The sequence below is a fragment of the Galeopterus variegatus genome, unplaced genomic scaffold (assembly GCF_000696425.1).
Source record: "Galeopterus variegatus unplaced genomic scaffold, G_variegatus-3.0.2 Scaffold3032, whole genome shotgun sequence".
NCBI lineage: Eukaryota > Metazoa > Chordata > Mammalia > Dermoptera > Cynocephalidae > Galeopterus > Galeopterus variegatus.
In genome coordinates, this window is record NW_007729143.1 from 90918 (window position 1) to 106577 (window position 15660).

General features: G+C 45.8%; 1 protein-coding gene across 1 annotated transcript in view; it reads left to right on the forward strand.

The window, feature by feature from the left end:
* Positions 1 to 15660, forward strand: part of ADCY1 (adenylate cyclase 1 (brain)) — a 111917-nt gene that overhangs the window by 76154 nt on the left and 20103 nt on the right. The window contains exons 11-13 of the mRNA XM_008583761.1: positions 1676 to 1765; positions 2288 to 2541; positions 2869 to 2998. Coding sequence (XP_008581983.1) covers positions 1676 to 1765; positions 2288 to 2541; positions 2869 to 2998 — 474 coding nt within the window. The remainder of the gene's footprint in view (positions 1 to 1675; positions 1766 to 2287; positions 2542 to 2868; positions 2999 to 15660) is intronic.

The following is a 15660-nucleotide window of genomic DNA, read 5'->3' on the forward strand; positions in this document are numbered from 1 at the left end:
GCTCCAAAATCCTATTCCTGGGCCTGTACTGTGGTTCGGGGCCTGCTGGGGGCCTGCCAGCGGGTCCAGTGGCATTTCTGGCCATTGTGAACCCTCACTGAGTAGCGACTGGGAAGCAGCCGCAGGACGGCTGTGGGGGATTAGTGACTTGTGCCCACATCTTCCCCAGAGGCCGAAATCAGGTTGGGAGGTATGTTAGTCTGTTTGTGTTGCTTATAACAAAATACCTGAAACTGGGTACTATATGAAGAAATGAAATTTATTGCTTACAGTTTCAGAGACCGGGAAGTCTAAAGTCCAGGGAACGTCTCTGGTGAGGGCGTTATTCTTGTTGGTGGTGACTGCAGCAGTGCTGGGTGTCACATGGTGAGAATGGCAGGAGCAGAAAGAGAGACTAATGTCCTCACGTGCTCTCCTTTTAAAGCCATCACAGCCACTCCCATGACCACCATTAAACCATCAATGGATTAATCCATTCACTAGGGTGTCACGATCTAATCACCTCTTCAAGGCCCCACCTCTCAATTATTATAATAAGATTTCCTGTCCTCTTAACAGTCACAGTGGGGGTTAAGTTTCTACTACATAAAACTTTGTAGAACACAGTTCAACCCATATCAGGAGAGAAATGCAGTAAGCCAAGGTCAGTAAAGCATTTGGGCATCGCATCCTGCAAAACAGCTCTTCTTTCTGAACAGATGAGCAGAGACCAATGCTTCGGTGAAGTATACTGGCGTGGGTATTCGGGGAACCTGGAACTGGGACCCAGATCCAGGACCCACTCGCTGTGTGAGCTGGGACCAACCACTCTGTCCTCACCCATAGAACAAGTGATACAGGGCTTGGGGGTCCTCGTGCACCTTTTCCTCTGCTGTAGAGCAGGGACAGTGAGGATCCTGACCTTGGTGTGTGTGTGGGGGGGAGGGGACTAAAGGAGTGGCCCACGTAGCCTGCTGAGGGCCTCTTGGCTGGTCGTGGGCCCCAGTAGTGTTAGTTGTGTTTTCTGTAAGGTCCCCGTGTGTATTTATTTTAGTTTATATTTTTACTTTCAGGAGTGTGAGTATAAAAAGGACTTATTTTTTATCCATGGAATTGTTTGTTGAATATTCCAGAATGTACTTAAAGTAAATAGATTTAAAATAAAATTTCTAATAATGTAACAAGAACACAACGAAACTCATTTAAAGCATATAGAAGAAAACACAACCCAATGGAAGTTCTTATCATTTCTGAGATGGAAGAATTCAATATAATGGAAATGTGAAGTCAATCTATTTATTTAATTTCAGTGCCAAACAAAGTGAAAGGAAAGGAAGGACAGGTGTTAATTCTTTTTAAATTAAAGACTTCAGGCTTTAAAAAATAATTTTTTTTGTCACGTTTTTCACCTGGGAGAATAAATATATGAAAACAACCAAGAAAATTGTGTCAGGTGTTAATTCTTTTTAAATTAAAGACTTCAGGCTTTAAAAAATAATTTTTTTGTCACGTTTTTCACCTGGGAGAATAAATATATGAAAACAACCAAGAAAATTGTGTGGCGGGTGAGTAAGGGGTGAGGCTGTAGGCCCCTGCAGACCGCTTTTCATGTTCTGTGTTGTGTGACTTATTAACTGTGCTTGTGAACCAACTTTGTAATCAGAGGGCATTTTTAAAATAGTATTTTCTCATTCAGTGTTTTCCAGGATGCCTGACGATTCAGATCCGCACCGTCTTATGTATTTTCATAGCAGTCTTAATCTACTCAGTAGCCCAAGGATGTGTGGTGAGCGTCTCCAATGCTTGGCCAGAGCTGGGGGTGGGCAAGGACCCCCTGTGGAGAGCCACCTGGAAGGCCAGAACCCAGGGGTGTGGAGACAGGGGGGTGGGCAGAGATGTCAGAAACAGGCCAGGGGTGATAGACAAGAGAGTGAACAAGAGACTTCACTCATCAGAGGAAAATGCAGCCTTTCGCTGGCGGGGGAACCCCAGGTCCTCTATAGTGTGCAGAGAGCAGAAGCTGGGGTGGAAACACAGGACGGGGCTGGGGCAGGAGTCACAGGATGGAGCTGGGCAGGGGTATCAGCTTGGGGAGCAGGCAGCAGATGTTGTTACCTCCTGGTCCTGCTCAGGGCCTCCTGCCTGCGCCTGCAGCCCGTGGGATCTTTGAAGGGCTGGGAGCAGGTGAGGGGGGGCAGGGGTGAGACAGGAGGCTGGGAGGGCTGTGAGCAGAGGGGCACCTGAGCATCCTGAGGGGCTGCTGGCCCTCGCTGGCCTTTCTTCAGCACCCGTGCCCCTTACTTTCCAGGTGGGCTGCCTGCCCTGGGCCTGGAGCTCCAAGTACAACAGCTCCCTGGTGGTCCTCTCGGCTGGTGGCCGGCGCACGGTGCTGCCTGCCCTGCCCTGCGAGTCTGCACACCATGCCCTGCTCTGCTGCCTGGTGGGCACCCTCCCGCTAGCCATATTCCTGCGGGTGTCCTCCTTGCCCAAAATGATCTTGCTCTGTGGGCTGACCACGTCCTACATCCTCGTTCTGGAGCTCAGCGGATACACCAAGGCTGGGTAAGTGCGACATCAAGATCCAGGTGGGGATGTTGTAAGTTCCAAGGACAGAGCCGTGTATGACAGTCTGCCGATGGGAATGCTAATGATATCAGGACTAGCTGTACACAAGACTTTTAGTTTGGCGGCTCCTCCATTCCTCCACTTCAGCCCAAATTCTAGCAAGGCCTTGGATTTCCCAAGGGAAGTGGCTCTAGGCCTGGTCGGTCCCAGCGGGCCCAGGTGTCCTCACCCTGGGGACTACTCTCTGGGCGGTTCTCAGGTTTGATGGCCAAGTCTTGCCCTGGGCATTTGGTGCTGACTCGGGTTTCTTCTCCTCTCCCTCAGGGGCGCCGCAGTCTCGGGGCACAGCTACGAGCCCATCATGGCCATCCTGCTGTTCTCGTGCGCACTGGCCCTGCATGCCAGGCAGGTGGACGTCCGCTTGCGGCTGGACTACCTCTGGGCTGCGCAGGCAAGATGAGCCCTTTCTGCTTCCTGGGGGTGGGGGGCGGGGGTCAGAGGGGGCCTGGCCCAGACTTGGGGCTCAGACACCAGATGGGCACAGCCAGAGTGCGGCCAGGAGGAACCGGTAACCAGGACCCCCGTGGAGGCAGGAGCACCGAGGGCGTCCATTGTCTTCTGGCAGCGGGACCGGGTGCCGACACGCCTGCTGAAGTGGGGGGTGTAGGCTTTTCCTCAATCCCGAGGCTGAGTGGGCAGTGGCTGTGCAGTCGAGTGACCAAGACCTTGGTCAACAGTAGCAGGGGTGACAAAGGTTGGGCGTGGTGTCAGGCAGTCTTTTTCCTGAATTCCAGCAGCTCCACGTAGGGTCTTTGTGACTTTGGCTGGTGACCGGCCAAGCTCTATATTCCTCTCCAGCAGCTGAATGGAGTGAGAACCTAATCCAGGTGTGCCAGACACAACTGAAATTCCCTTCCTGATGCGCTTGGGCCTGGCGCAGCTCCTCACGTGACAGCCCCACCACCTGGGATGGTCCCTGAGGCTGCTCCATGGAGGGCTGTTTTGGGATGATCTCTCTGTAAAGGAGAGGCAGGAGGGGTGAAGGGTATGTGTGAAGGCCCTCTGGAAGCAAATTGCCTCTCCGACAAAAAAAATGAGAACAGTTGTTTTCTCTACTTTTTATTAACCTCAAAAAGACAGAAGTGACTAAGTACGTTCCTGTTAGCACACAGGGCAGGATGCACATCTAAGGTAATGGAGAATTGTTATGTTGCATTGGGCAACCACGGAGTATGTATACACACACATGCACGCTATGGGTATATGTGTATATCTATATATGTACACACAGATACACACACGCATAGTATATATATATGTATATCTATCTATATACATACAAGCACACTGTGTGTATGTGTATATCTATATAAGTACACACAGATACACGCACAGTATGTGTTTCTGTATATCTATATATGTACACACAGATACAAGCACACTGTGTGTATGTGTATATCTGTTTACATGCACACACAGATATACACATGCACAGTATGTATATATGTATATCTATATACATATACATATACAAGCACACTATGTATATATGTATATCTATATGTACACACAGATACACACAGATGCACACTATGTGTATATATATATCTAGGTACACACACAGATACAGATGCACACTATGTGTATATATCTATATACGTGCACACAGACACACACACACACTGTGTATATGTATATCTGTGTACACACACAGATACACACATGCACACTATGTGTGTATATATATATATCTATTTATATACATGAACACACAGATGCCAGGTGAAAAAACCCGGCTTTATTGAGACATCCATCATATAACAGAATTCATTCACGATATAATTCAGTGGTTTTCATTATATTCAGAGTCCTGCAACCATCACCATAATCAATTTTTTAGAACATTTTGATCTCCCCCTTAAAGAAGCCCCATCCCCATCATCTCACACTCCCCATTTCTCCTTGACCCCCAGCCCTGGGCAGCCTGTTCACTTTCTGTCTCTGGATTTGCCCATTTCATTTATTCTATGACTTGTATATTAAGTCAGTGTCTGTTCTGAGTAAAAGACATTCCAATTCCAACGTGCTGCCAGGTAACTAACCTTGCAAGCGGGGGACCCCCTGACTGCCATGGGGCCTGTGGTCTGCAGCTGTCTTCATCACACACCTGGATTCCAGTTCCAGGCAGGTGGGGCCCACTGAGATCCCATGCCTCTTGGCTCCTCCCCATGGAGGAGTGTTGTTGACAAGTCACCGGTTATTGGCAGGGCCACCTGGGCTGAGCAGACCCCAATTCCTGTTATGGACTGGGAGGGGTTGGGGGTGGAGAATGCATGGGGGACACATCTGAACCTGACTTACCCCCTGGTGGGATTTGGGCTGCAGTGGGGAGGCAAGATGTCCAGACATGGGCATTGCCCAAGAGAGCCTGATTGCAGCCATAGGAGCGGGTCCATGGAAGCAATGCCAGGGGGTACTGGGAAGAACCGGTGTTTCTCTGGGCCCCATCAGATGCTTAAGATTTTACCGTGGAGTGATGAGGGGCTGGGGTTGAGGGAAAAGGGACAAGGAATGTGGCAGAAGGAGGGGACACTCAGCAGACACCATATGGGGAATCAGAGCCCAAACACAGGGGCCAGGGTTCCTGCCAGGGCCCCCCTTCTTTGTGAGCAGCAGAGACTGACATGGCCCCAAAACCATGATAGGATCTGAGCTACGTCCCTAAAGGTGGCCTAATGGTGGACTGTGAAATGGAGTCATGACGGCAGGTGAGCTGCAAGGGCATTGGGAGAGCATCTTGCATGGTCATGGGGCCATTGAGAGGGCACCTTGGCAGTGGTCCTGTGGGGCCTGGCCTCGGTTGGCCATTGGGGGAGGGGCAGAGGAATTCGTCTTTGGTGGGCACTGTGTGTGTATCGCTCAGTCTGGGCTGAGAGCACACTCCAATCCAGTGAGGTCAAGAGCCACACCATAAGGTAATGGAGAAGAGCTGCTTTAGGACGGGCTGTGCCCATGAACTTGGTCTTTGTCCAGCTCTGCCTGGCTATCCAGGTTAATCCAGCTGGTGGGTCCAGTGAGATATGATGACCAGGCTGTTAGCTGGCCATTCTGGTTTAAGATCTTTTAGTTGTCAATACAAACTAAATGCTTGAGAAGAATAGACTTAGGATGAGCTAGAAAGACTGAAACAATCCAGCTGACAAGAATTGGGGTTTCTTGGTTATTTACTGGGGTACCCATTTGGATTTGTAACTTTGAGCAAACTTGAGGCCTTGGTAGTGACTCTTCCAGTCCAGGGATGTCCCCAGGGAAGATATTTTTTCTTATCTGGGTTGGCATGGCCTTTTCTTGGCTTTGGTGTCCCTTTCAATGTTTTTAAATGGAATATTTGACCCTGCTGTGGGATTCTCCATCTGGTGACACCCCCCAGTAACACCTCATATGACTCAGCAGCAAGTTCAGAGCAGCGGCAAGTCCGGGCCCTCCTGTGTGTGTCTCCAGGGAGGGGCTACCTAAATGGAGCACGTTGATGTGTTTGTCCACTGAAACATAACAAGAAACACTGCTGCACTTTCCTGTAACCCCAGCAAAATGTGGAACTTTTTAGATTTTGTCTGTTACCCTCTGGACATTTGGGCAAGTTGTGCAAACATCAGAGTGTCTCAAACTCTTGCAAAATTGCCAGGCCAAAGACAAGGTGGGTTAATTATTTATGAAGACCAGATTGGTTGTACAAACCTACATAAACAGACATGCTTTTCCCTTCTGACAACATCCCCAACCTCTTCATCTTTAACTATTGGGATGTTTTTGTTCCAGTGTTTTCATTCTTTTTTGAACTCAGTAGATAACCACCGTGACAATTAAATTTCGATGTTTATGCTATTTACTATCAATGCAGTTAGGACAACTTATTTCTCTACCAACAAATGCTTAATGGGAGGGTAATTCCCATTTCGCAGTTGCCATCATTAACATGTACAGAGAAGGTCGCCTAGAGTCTGGCAATGGTGCAGACATGAAATACCTGGTAGTGGAAGCAGAGTTAGAGACCTGGTTGCATCCTTTCTTTGGTCATTTATCTTCTCAAGCATGCATTTCTCCACACGTGACAGTAACACTGTCCCATGGGGTCATCAGGGAGTTCACATCACACAAGCTGCGGTCATGCTTCTCGGATGCTGACATGCGTTAGTTGTCATTCTGTTCCCTGTTTCTGGCAGTAGATTTCCTTTCTGAGCTGCGGAGGATCACATCCTCACAAACAGCTTTCACTGGGGGACAAATGATTCCTGACAAATCACAGCTGTATTCTGCAGCACACTGTTGTAGAAGCCCCCCATAAACCAAACCTTGATGAGGAACTTCAGGACCCCATGTGCAGTAAGGTCCCCCACTCACTGGAAACAAGACCCTTTATTCATCCAGCAAGTGCACATGCAGCCTCTGGTGGGCTGCCCCTCTATACCTGTGCACATAGAGTTACCACCTGCCTCCATCTAACAGGCACGTATCGAACACCTGGGGTATACCAGGCTCTCTGCTGGAGACACTCATGTGACTGGGGTGTTGCCACCCCAATTAAAAGGATTCAGTATGGGCCGGCCCAGTGGCGCACTGCTACAGTGCGCCGCTTGGGAAGCGCGGCGGCGCTCCTGCCGAGGGTTCGGATCCCACGTACAGACCGGCCGCTCACTGGCTGAGCGAGGTGCGGGAGCAACACCGAGGGTTGCCTTTGTTTTTTTCTAATGTAGGTGCTTTCTATTATAAATTTTCTTCTAAGTACTACTTTAGCTGAATACCACAAATGTCGATGTTATATATAGTCTCTTTTTCATTTGGTTCAAAGTACTTTCTAATTTCTCTTTTGATTTCTTCTTTGAGACAAAAGTTATTAAGAAGTATGTTTTTAGTTGAAGATAACCCAGGGATCTTTCTGTTATTGACTCCTTACTTAATTATATTGTGGTCAAAGACATACTTTGTATGATTTGAGTCCTTTTAAATTCCTTGAGATTTGCTCTGTTGTCCATATTCCATGTCCCGTTTCTGTTGCTGTTGGATGATGCGTTTTATAAATGTCAATGAAGTCAAGTTGGTTGATAGAGTTCTTAATCCCTTATTGATTTTCTGTCTAGTTATGCTATCAATTTTTTTAGAGAGGTGTTGGAATCTCCAGCTATAATAGTGGGTAGAACTTCTTGCAGTTCTGTCAATTTTTGCTTTATATATTTTGATGGTTTGTTACTAGGAACATAAGTGTTTAGGATTATGTCCTCTTGATAAATTGACTCCTCTACTACCTGTTAGAATTATAGGAAGATCCTCTTTTTCTCAGGAAGTATACTTGGCTCTGCAGTCCACTTTGTCTGATATTAATATAAGTAATCCAATTGTCTTATTATATCTTTTTCATCATTTTACTTTTAACCTACTTGTGTCTTTTGATTCAAAGTGGATTTTTTGTAAGCAGCCTACAATTGTATCTTCCTTTTTTTATCTACTTTAGAAACCTCTACCTTGTAATTGAGCTGTTCAGGACATGTACAATGTAAGGATTGAGGTGGTTTTATTTTAATGTACCATCTTGCTGTTTCCTGTTTGTTCATCTGTTTTTGTTTCCCTTTTCTTCCTTTTCTGCCCATTTTGAGGGTAATTACTTATATTTATTATTCCACTTATTTTTCTTTGTCTTATTAGCTACACCTCTTTATTGTATTATTTTAATGGGCACTTATCATAGTCTATTTGTGAATGATATACCACCTCACACATAGTCTAGGAACTTTACAACAGAATATGTCTGCAGTGGACTGAATGATTGTATTCTCTCAAAATTCATATGTTAAAATCCTAACCCCCGGTGTGATGGGATTAGGAGACAGAGCCTTTGGTAGGAAATGAGGTTACGAAAGTAGAGCCCTGATGAATAGGATTAGTACTGTTAGAGACCCCAGAGAGTTCTCTTGCTCTCTTTCTGCCATATGAGGGCACAATGAGAAGTTGGCCACCTGTAACCAGGAAGCAGGTCCTCATCAGAACTCAACCCCGCTGGCACCCTGAGCTTGGACTTTCCTGCCTGCAGAGCTGTGAGAAGTAAGTGTTTGCTGTTTAATCCACCCAGTGGATGGTAATTTGTTACAGCAGCCCAAACTGACAATGTCCATTTCTCCCATCCCAGGTTTTTGCTATTATCATTATAGATTTTTATTTGCACCTGTGTTACAAATCCCCAAATATATTTTATTGTTTCTATCATAAACATTAAATTATATTTTAAAGATATTTAATAAGAAGATTTTTAAATTTGCCCACACAGTTATGATGTCTGGTGCTTTTCATTGTTCTTTGTAGATCCAGGTTTCCATTTGGTATCACCTTCCTTCTTCCTGAAGGGCTTGCTTTAATAGGTCTTGCAGGTCTGTTGGTGATTAATTCTTTCAGCTTTTGTATGTCTGAAAAATCTTTGCTTTGTCTTCACAGTTGAAAGATATTTTTTTTCTGGGGGTAGGGTTCTAGATTGATATCTTTTTTCATCTCAGTACAGTGGTCCCCCCTTATCCATGGGGCATATGTTCTACCACCCCCAGTGGATACCTGGAACTGGATAGTACTGACCCCTTATATACTATGCTTTTTCCTATATGCACATAGCTATGATAAATTTAATTTATACACTAGGCACAGTAAGAAATTAACAATAACTAATAACAAAACAGGACAATTATAACAAGATACTGTAATAAAAGTTATGTGAATGTGGTCTCTCTCTCTAACTATCTCATTGTACTTTGCTCATTCTTCTTGTGATGGTGTGAGATGACCCAGTGCCTACATGATAAGATGAAGTGAGGTGAATGATGTAGACATTGGGATGTAGTGTTAGGATACCACTGACTTTTTATTTCTGAATCTGTGTAACCATCCCTTACTTGCCATATATGGCTTGATGTCACTTATTTCAGGGGTTCCCTTGCTGAAGTATTTGTATAGGCTCAGTGCTTTCTGGAGCAACACATTGCCACCAATTGGAACATGTTTTCTGGTCATGTTTTCTACCCACAAATTTAATGTGTTTTTCATCTTAACTAAGCTCTTATCATACACTGTGGCTGTTACTTTTGCAGTTTCAGGTGCTACAGCAAAACTAGCATGAATTACTTTTTCCTTCTTAATTTCATAGATAGATTTGTTCTTACCATATATCTTAGCAACCTCAGCATATGTTTTTCTTTTTTTTCCCCTTTCCTTATTAGGTTGAGGACTTTCACCTCCTCCCTTAAAGGAAGCACTTTATAGCTTCTCTTTGGCATATCTGAATTGCCATCGTTACTTCTCTTGTGCTGTGGAGCCATTATTAAGTAAAATAAGGGCTACATGGACACAACTACTGTGATACCATGACAGTCAATCTGATAGCTGAGACTGCTACCGAGTGACTAACAGGCAGGTAGCATACACAGCGTGAATATGCTAGACAAAGGGGTAATTACATTTGGGGTGAAATAGGACAAAATTTCATCATGCTCCTCGACCTGTGCACAATTTAAAACTTATGAGTTGTTTAATTTCTGAAGTTTTACACTTAATATTATCAGATTGTGGGTAACTGAAGCCGCAGAAAGTGAAACTGCAGATAAAGGGGACTAATGTACGTTAAAGATGTTGTTCCACCATCTTTTGTCTGGCATTGTTTCTAATGAGAAATCTGCTGTTATCTTTGTCTCTGTTTCTCTGTACGCATCATGTCTTTTTTATCTGGCTTTTTAAGATTTTCTCTTTATCACTGATGTTAAATGGTTTCATTAAATGTGCCTTACTGTAGTTTTTTTTTCTTGCTTCTTGTGCTTGGGGTTTGTTGAGTTTCTTGGATCTATGGGTTTATGGTTTCCATAAAATTTGGAAAAATCTTAGCTATTATTTATTCCAATTAAAAAAATTTTTTTTTATCCATCTCTCCCTGCTTACTTTTTATCCATCTCTCCCTGGTTTCTCTTCTCTTTCTCCTCTTCTTCAGGGACTTCAGTTACAAATGTATTGTGCCTCTTGAGTTTTTTTTTATCCATCTCTCCCTGCTTTCTCTTCTCTTTCTCCTCTTCTTCAGGGACTTCAGTTACAAATGTATTGTGCCTCTTGAGGTTGTTCCACCTTTCACTAGTGCTTAGTTAACTTTTTGTTGTTTTTTCTCTTCATGTTTCAGTTCAAGCTTACTAATCTTTTATATTGAATTGTCTAGTCTACTATTAATCCCAACAAGTATGTTTTTCACCTTAGGTATTATAGTTTTATAGAAGTTAAATTTGGGTTTTTTAAATATATTTTTTGTCTGTACTTAACATGTTTCCTCTAGCTTCTTGAACATATGGAATACATCTATAATAAATGTTTTAATGTTTTTGTCTAATCCTATCAACTGTATCTAAGTCAATATTGATTTATTTCTCTCCTAATTATGAGTTGTACTTTGTACTTTTTAGCATATCTTAATTTTTAATGGGATTTAGATATTTTGAACTTTACTTTCTGGGTGTTGTATGTTCTTATATTTCTAAAATTATTCTTGATCCTTTTTCTGGGACTTAGGTAAGTTACTTGGCAACAGTTTGATCTTTGGGTTTTTGCTTTTAACCTTTGTTAAAAAAAAACCAGGGGAGCATTTATTCTAGGACTAATTTTGCCTGCTGTGAGGCAAAACTGTTTTCACTGCTGTACCTGATGCCCAGTGATTAATAACGTTTTTCATTCATGCCAGTGAGGGCAGGAACCATTCTCAGCATAGTGTGAGCTTTGGGGTTTGTTCCTGAGTCCCTCTCTCCATGCCTGGTCCCACCCTCCTCCCTAGCTGGCAGTTTCCTTGTGGGGTTGTGGTCCTGTGGTTTGAGAAGGGAGTAGAACTGGGAGCTGGCACCAGAGTGACCCCTGTCAGGCTCAGGATCCAAGCTCACCATGGTGGCTGGATAGGTAGAACAAAATGGACAAAATTGAAAGGGAATTCACTGTTTAAAAAATAGTTCTTTGTGAGCACAGGGCAGGGACAGCCAGCTTAGTGCCATCTCATGGAAAGAGGCCTGGGGGCTGATTGGCTGGGAGCTGGAGCCTTGCATTTGGCTAAAGCCCTGATTCAGGCCAGCATCCTGCCTGGGGGAGTCCTTGGCCACAACCAAGGCTGCTGGGCTCAGCCTGGACATCCAGACAGAGAGGAACCTTCAAACCAGTCATGAATAAGAGGAGCAGCTGAAGGAACTGAGGGTAGGACGTAGTGGGAGGGATTCTAGTCCTTCCCGCACGGCTGATCTCCAGAATGGACTGAGGACAGAATTAGGGACTCCAGACAAAAGATCCAGGGAGGGAGGTTTTCGTTCAGCATAAGAACAGTTCTCCAGCAGCTTGAGAATCTGAGGTTGGATGTGGCAGACGAGTATAGCAGTGAGCTGCCTGTGTGCGAGGTGTTCAGGGAAAAGTGGATAAGTGTTCAAGCTGATGATGTAGACTGAATTCTTTAATTACCTTGGTGGTAAGATGACCTCTACCACTGTTTCCTTAAGTGCTGATAATTGAGGGGAAAGCCTTTACATCAGCCAGCTGGGAGCCACGGGCTAAGGTGGCCCATACATGTCCTGTACCTCCATGGTGGCACGGGAGGGGTGGGAAGCTGGTAGTGGGGTGGGGGCATGTTAGGGACCTAACTGCATTGGAGGGAAGGTGAGGGGAAAGTGGGAAGCATTCCCAGAGTGTGGCCTTGTGGAACCGTGCTCCCAGCCTGGCATTCTGTGGGCCAGGGTAGGTTTGCCTCAGCAGCAAACATCCCCAGGAACCAGCAGTATTAATCAGCGAAAGTGTGCTTCTCTTCCCGCTACACGTCCAGTGTGGTTGAATGAGGGGACCACATTGTCATCGTCGTCTAGGGGCCAGGCTGGTGGACACCAGAGTTTCCTCAGGCCCTGAGAGGGAATGGGGAATCAAGGGCTGGCTGCTGAAGGTGCCAGCTCAGAGGTGATACATGACCTTACTCATCTTCAGGGGCACATGCACAGTCCCCTTCCTCCCTGGAAGTCAGTGATGAACATTAGGTACAAGTGCCCTAGAACTTTCAGGGAGGAGGGAGACTGCTGCTGTCAGTGGCAGGGGGACTCACTGGGTTGGGGAATGAAGGGCCTCTGACAGTGTGGGGTCCCACACTAGTGCCTGCCACCCCTGGGGCCAAGCCCTCTTGACAACAGGGGTGGTGGCTTCTGTGGACACGTGCAACCCCCGTGGCCTGCATGGCCATCCTGGATCTAAGGGCTTGTTGTCTTGAGGGGCAGTGACACATGCAGAGACAGCACCATCTCTGACCCACGTGCTCTGCTCTTTACTTGGACAGTTGGCAGCATGTTTCAGAGAGCACCTCATGCTCAAGTAGAAATCAGTAAAAGGAAGGTAATGTGAAGCGATTCAACCCTGCAGTTAGCCGCAGGTAACCAAGTTCCTCTACCTGGGAGCTGACTGCACTTGTCGCAGTTGCTCTGTGTGCTTGGGAAAGTGTCTTTCCCTCTCTGTGCTTCCCCCAAAAGAGGTGGTTCTCAGAGCTGGGGTGCCCCCAAAGAGGGCGTGTCCCTCCTCCCAGGGATCGGGGATGATTCAGTGGGTTTTGGAAGAGAACATCAGAAAATCTGCAGTGATTGTATCTGAAAATTAAGAAACGTACTTTCCTGATACCAAAGCATGAACTGGCGGTAGAGATCCAGCTCTGGCCAGATGCCTGTGTCTCTTGCCCAAGGGAGGCAGAAGGTCACTTCCCAGGCAGAGCGAGGCCAGGGTCACCCTCGCATGGCTGTTTCCTTGTAGTGGACGTGTTGTTGATTCAGGTGCTGGGTTGGGGGCTGCTGGTCTTGTTAGATGGAACTCTGTGTCGAGGTGACTGTGGGAGTCGCTTGAGGCACGTGTTAGCACAGCAGGCAGTGGCCAGGTTATCCTGTTTGTTCTTTCACATTGTTCTCTTTCCCAAACAACAAGGGCCCCAGGTTGTGGCCTCCTCTGAGATGCCACACACCTGTCAATAGATGCACTTGGTCAATAACTTCTAAAACATGAGCACGAGCGAGAGAGGAAATGTGTTTTGAAAGAAACTGTTCCGTAAAGAGACTGTCTTGAAAATAGGAATTGGATGTGTCTCTCCCACGTGACTTTGTTTGTGAGGAATAATGTGTGTTGCCTTCAATGGCTCTTTCTTAAAAATATTTAGTTTCTTGTAAATCTTATAAACTGAGAATTTCAGGCTTTTCAGGCTTTTCACTTTGTTTTTACTTGTTTATTTTCTTTTTTAAAAAAATTTATATGTGACTTCTGCTTAGTTCATAAAAATAACTGGCGGGCCGGCCCGGTGGCGCACTGGATGGTGCGCCGCTTGGGAAGCGCGGCTGCGCTCCCGCCCGGCTTTTCACTTTGTTTTTACTTGTTTATTTTCTTTTTTTAAAAATTTTATATGTGACTTCTGCTTAGTTCATAAAAATAACTGGCAACAGACATTTATCAGTCGAATTTCAACAAGAACCATTGCATCTGCGAATAGATTAAAACAAATATGATGATTTAGGAAGGACAGCTACTCCAATAGCCCTTAAATTCAAATGTTGAAATAAGCAGAATTTAGAACCAAATCTCTTCATCACAATGTGATAAACCAAGATTTTGTTTTCAATCAAAGCTTATTCAATTACATTGTTTTCACTAAAATATTATTAACATTAACAGTGGTATCTTGGAGGGCGCAAAATTTTTTGTGCCACTGATAAATAAAACAAAACTATTATTGAAAAAAGCATTATTTCCTTCCTCTTTATCTCACCCTTTAAAAGCTTTTCTTTTGTGTCTATTAGAGCATAACCTGTTAACATGGAATTAATAATATGTGTCATATGGAGAGGTGCATGTTCAGATTGTCACTATTAATAGGAATGTGAGATGAAAAGAGCCTTGGAGACAAAAGAGACCCTGACTTTTGAGCAGGACCCAGAATGAGGCCTGTGCGGTATATGGAGGCTTCTGCCCATCCCTGTGCCCGGACATCGACTGCACGGAGCAGACTCACGCTATTGCCCGACATTGGCTGTGGTCCTGTCCTGCTGTCTGCAGAGCCTGGCTCCAGCCCATCTATGTGGCCAGCACCTGGCTGTGGTCTGACTGGCAGGTTATGGCCCCTGGGTTCCTTTCTTTTGTCCCTGTCTGCTGCCAGTCTACCTCTCTAAGCAGCAGGGTAAACACATCCTGTCATCATCTCTGTGGGTCACGCTGACTCACCACATTGTCTTCCCAGAGGACAGCTGCTGGGGAGGCCCAGGGCTCCGGCCTACCCTGCTCAGCCTGGCCTCCCACCCCATGGTCAGGGGGCCCTCAGGCCTCCCGCTTGTGTCTCAAGGTTTCCTTGCAAATCTCCGCTTCTTGATTTTAACTGGTAGAATCATTACATGGAATCTAGTGGCATGTAATTGGTCAACTCAGCCCTAACAATTATAATACCACCAAAACCAGGCCACACTGTTTAGGCTTACCAGGCAGCATGCCCTCTTCCTAAGCCCTTGTTAAGTCCAACCCTGGAATGGCGCCTCTGAAAATGGGTATTCTATGTCCGTTTTATGATAAGGAAACCATAGCACAGAGACATGCACCTGCTGGTCATGTCACCACATGGCTGAGCAGGATGTGAATCAGCTGTGCTGGTCTCTGAGCCTTGGTTTTTGGTGGCCAGGACACAACAAGGACATTATTATGTGATTTCTACATTCGAGGGTTTGGTGCCCCCATAAATGCTGACACACTTTGAATGTTCCCCAAGCCAAGCTCCTTTCAGGGCTGGGTTTTGTGCAGAGGACAAATAGTGACGCCAGTGGCCTCCATGGGCCCTCAGCACCTTGCCCACGGTGCCTCTTGAACGCTTGCAGTGGCCCTGTGGTGTGGCCCTCACTGTGGGTGTAGTCAGTCTCTGCAGGGCCCTACAACCATGGTAAATGAGCTGGCACTCTCTGCTCCTGCCATGCAGATGGGACCGTAACCTCGCAGATGTTTGTGGACCAGTGTGGACCAGTCACTCTGGTGGGGAGGAGGGACAGGAGCAGGTGTAGACCTTCGGTCGACCTG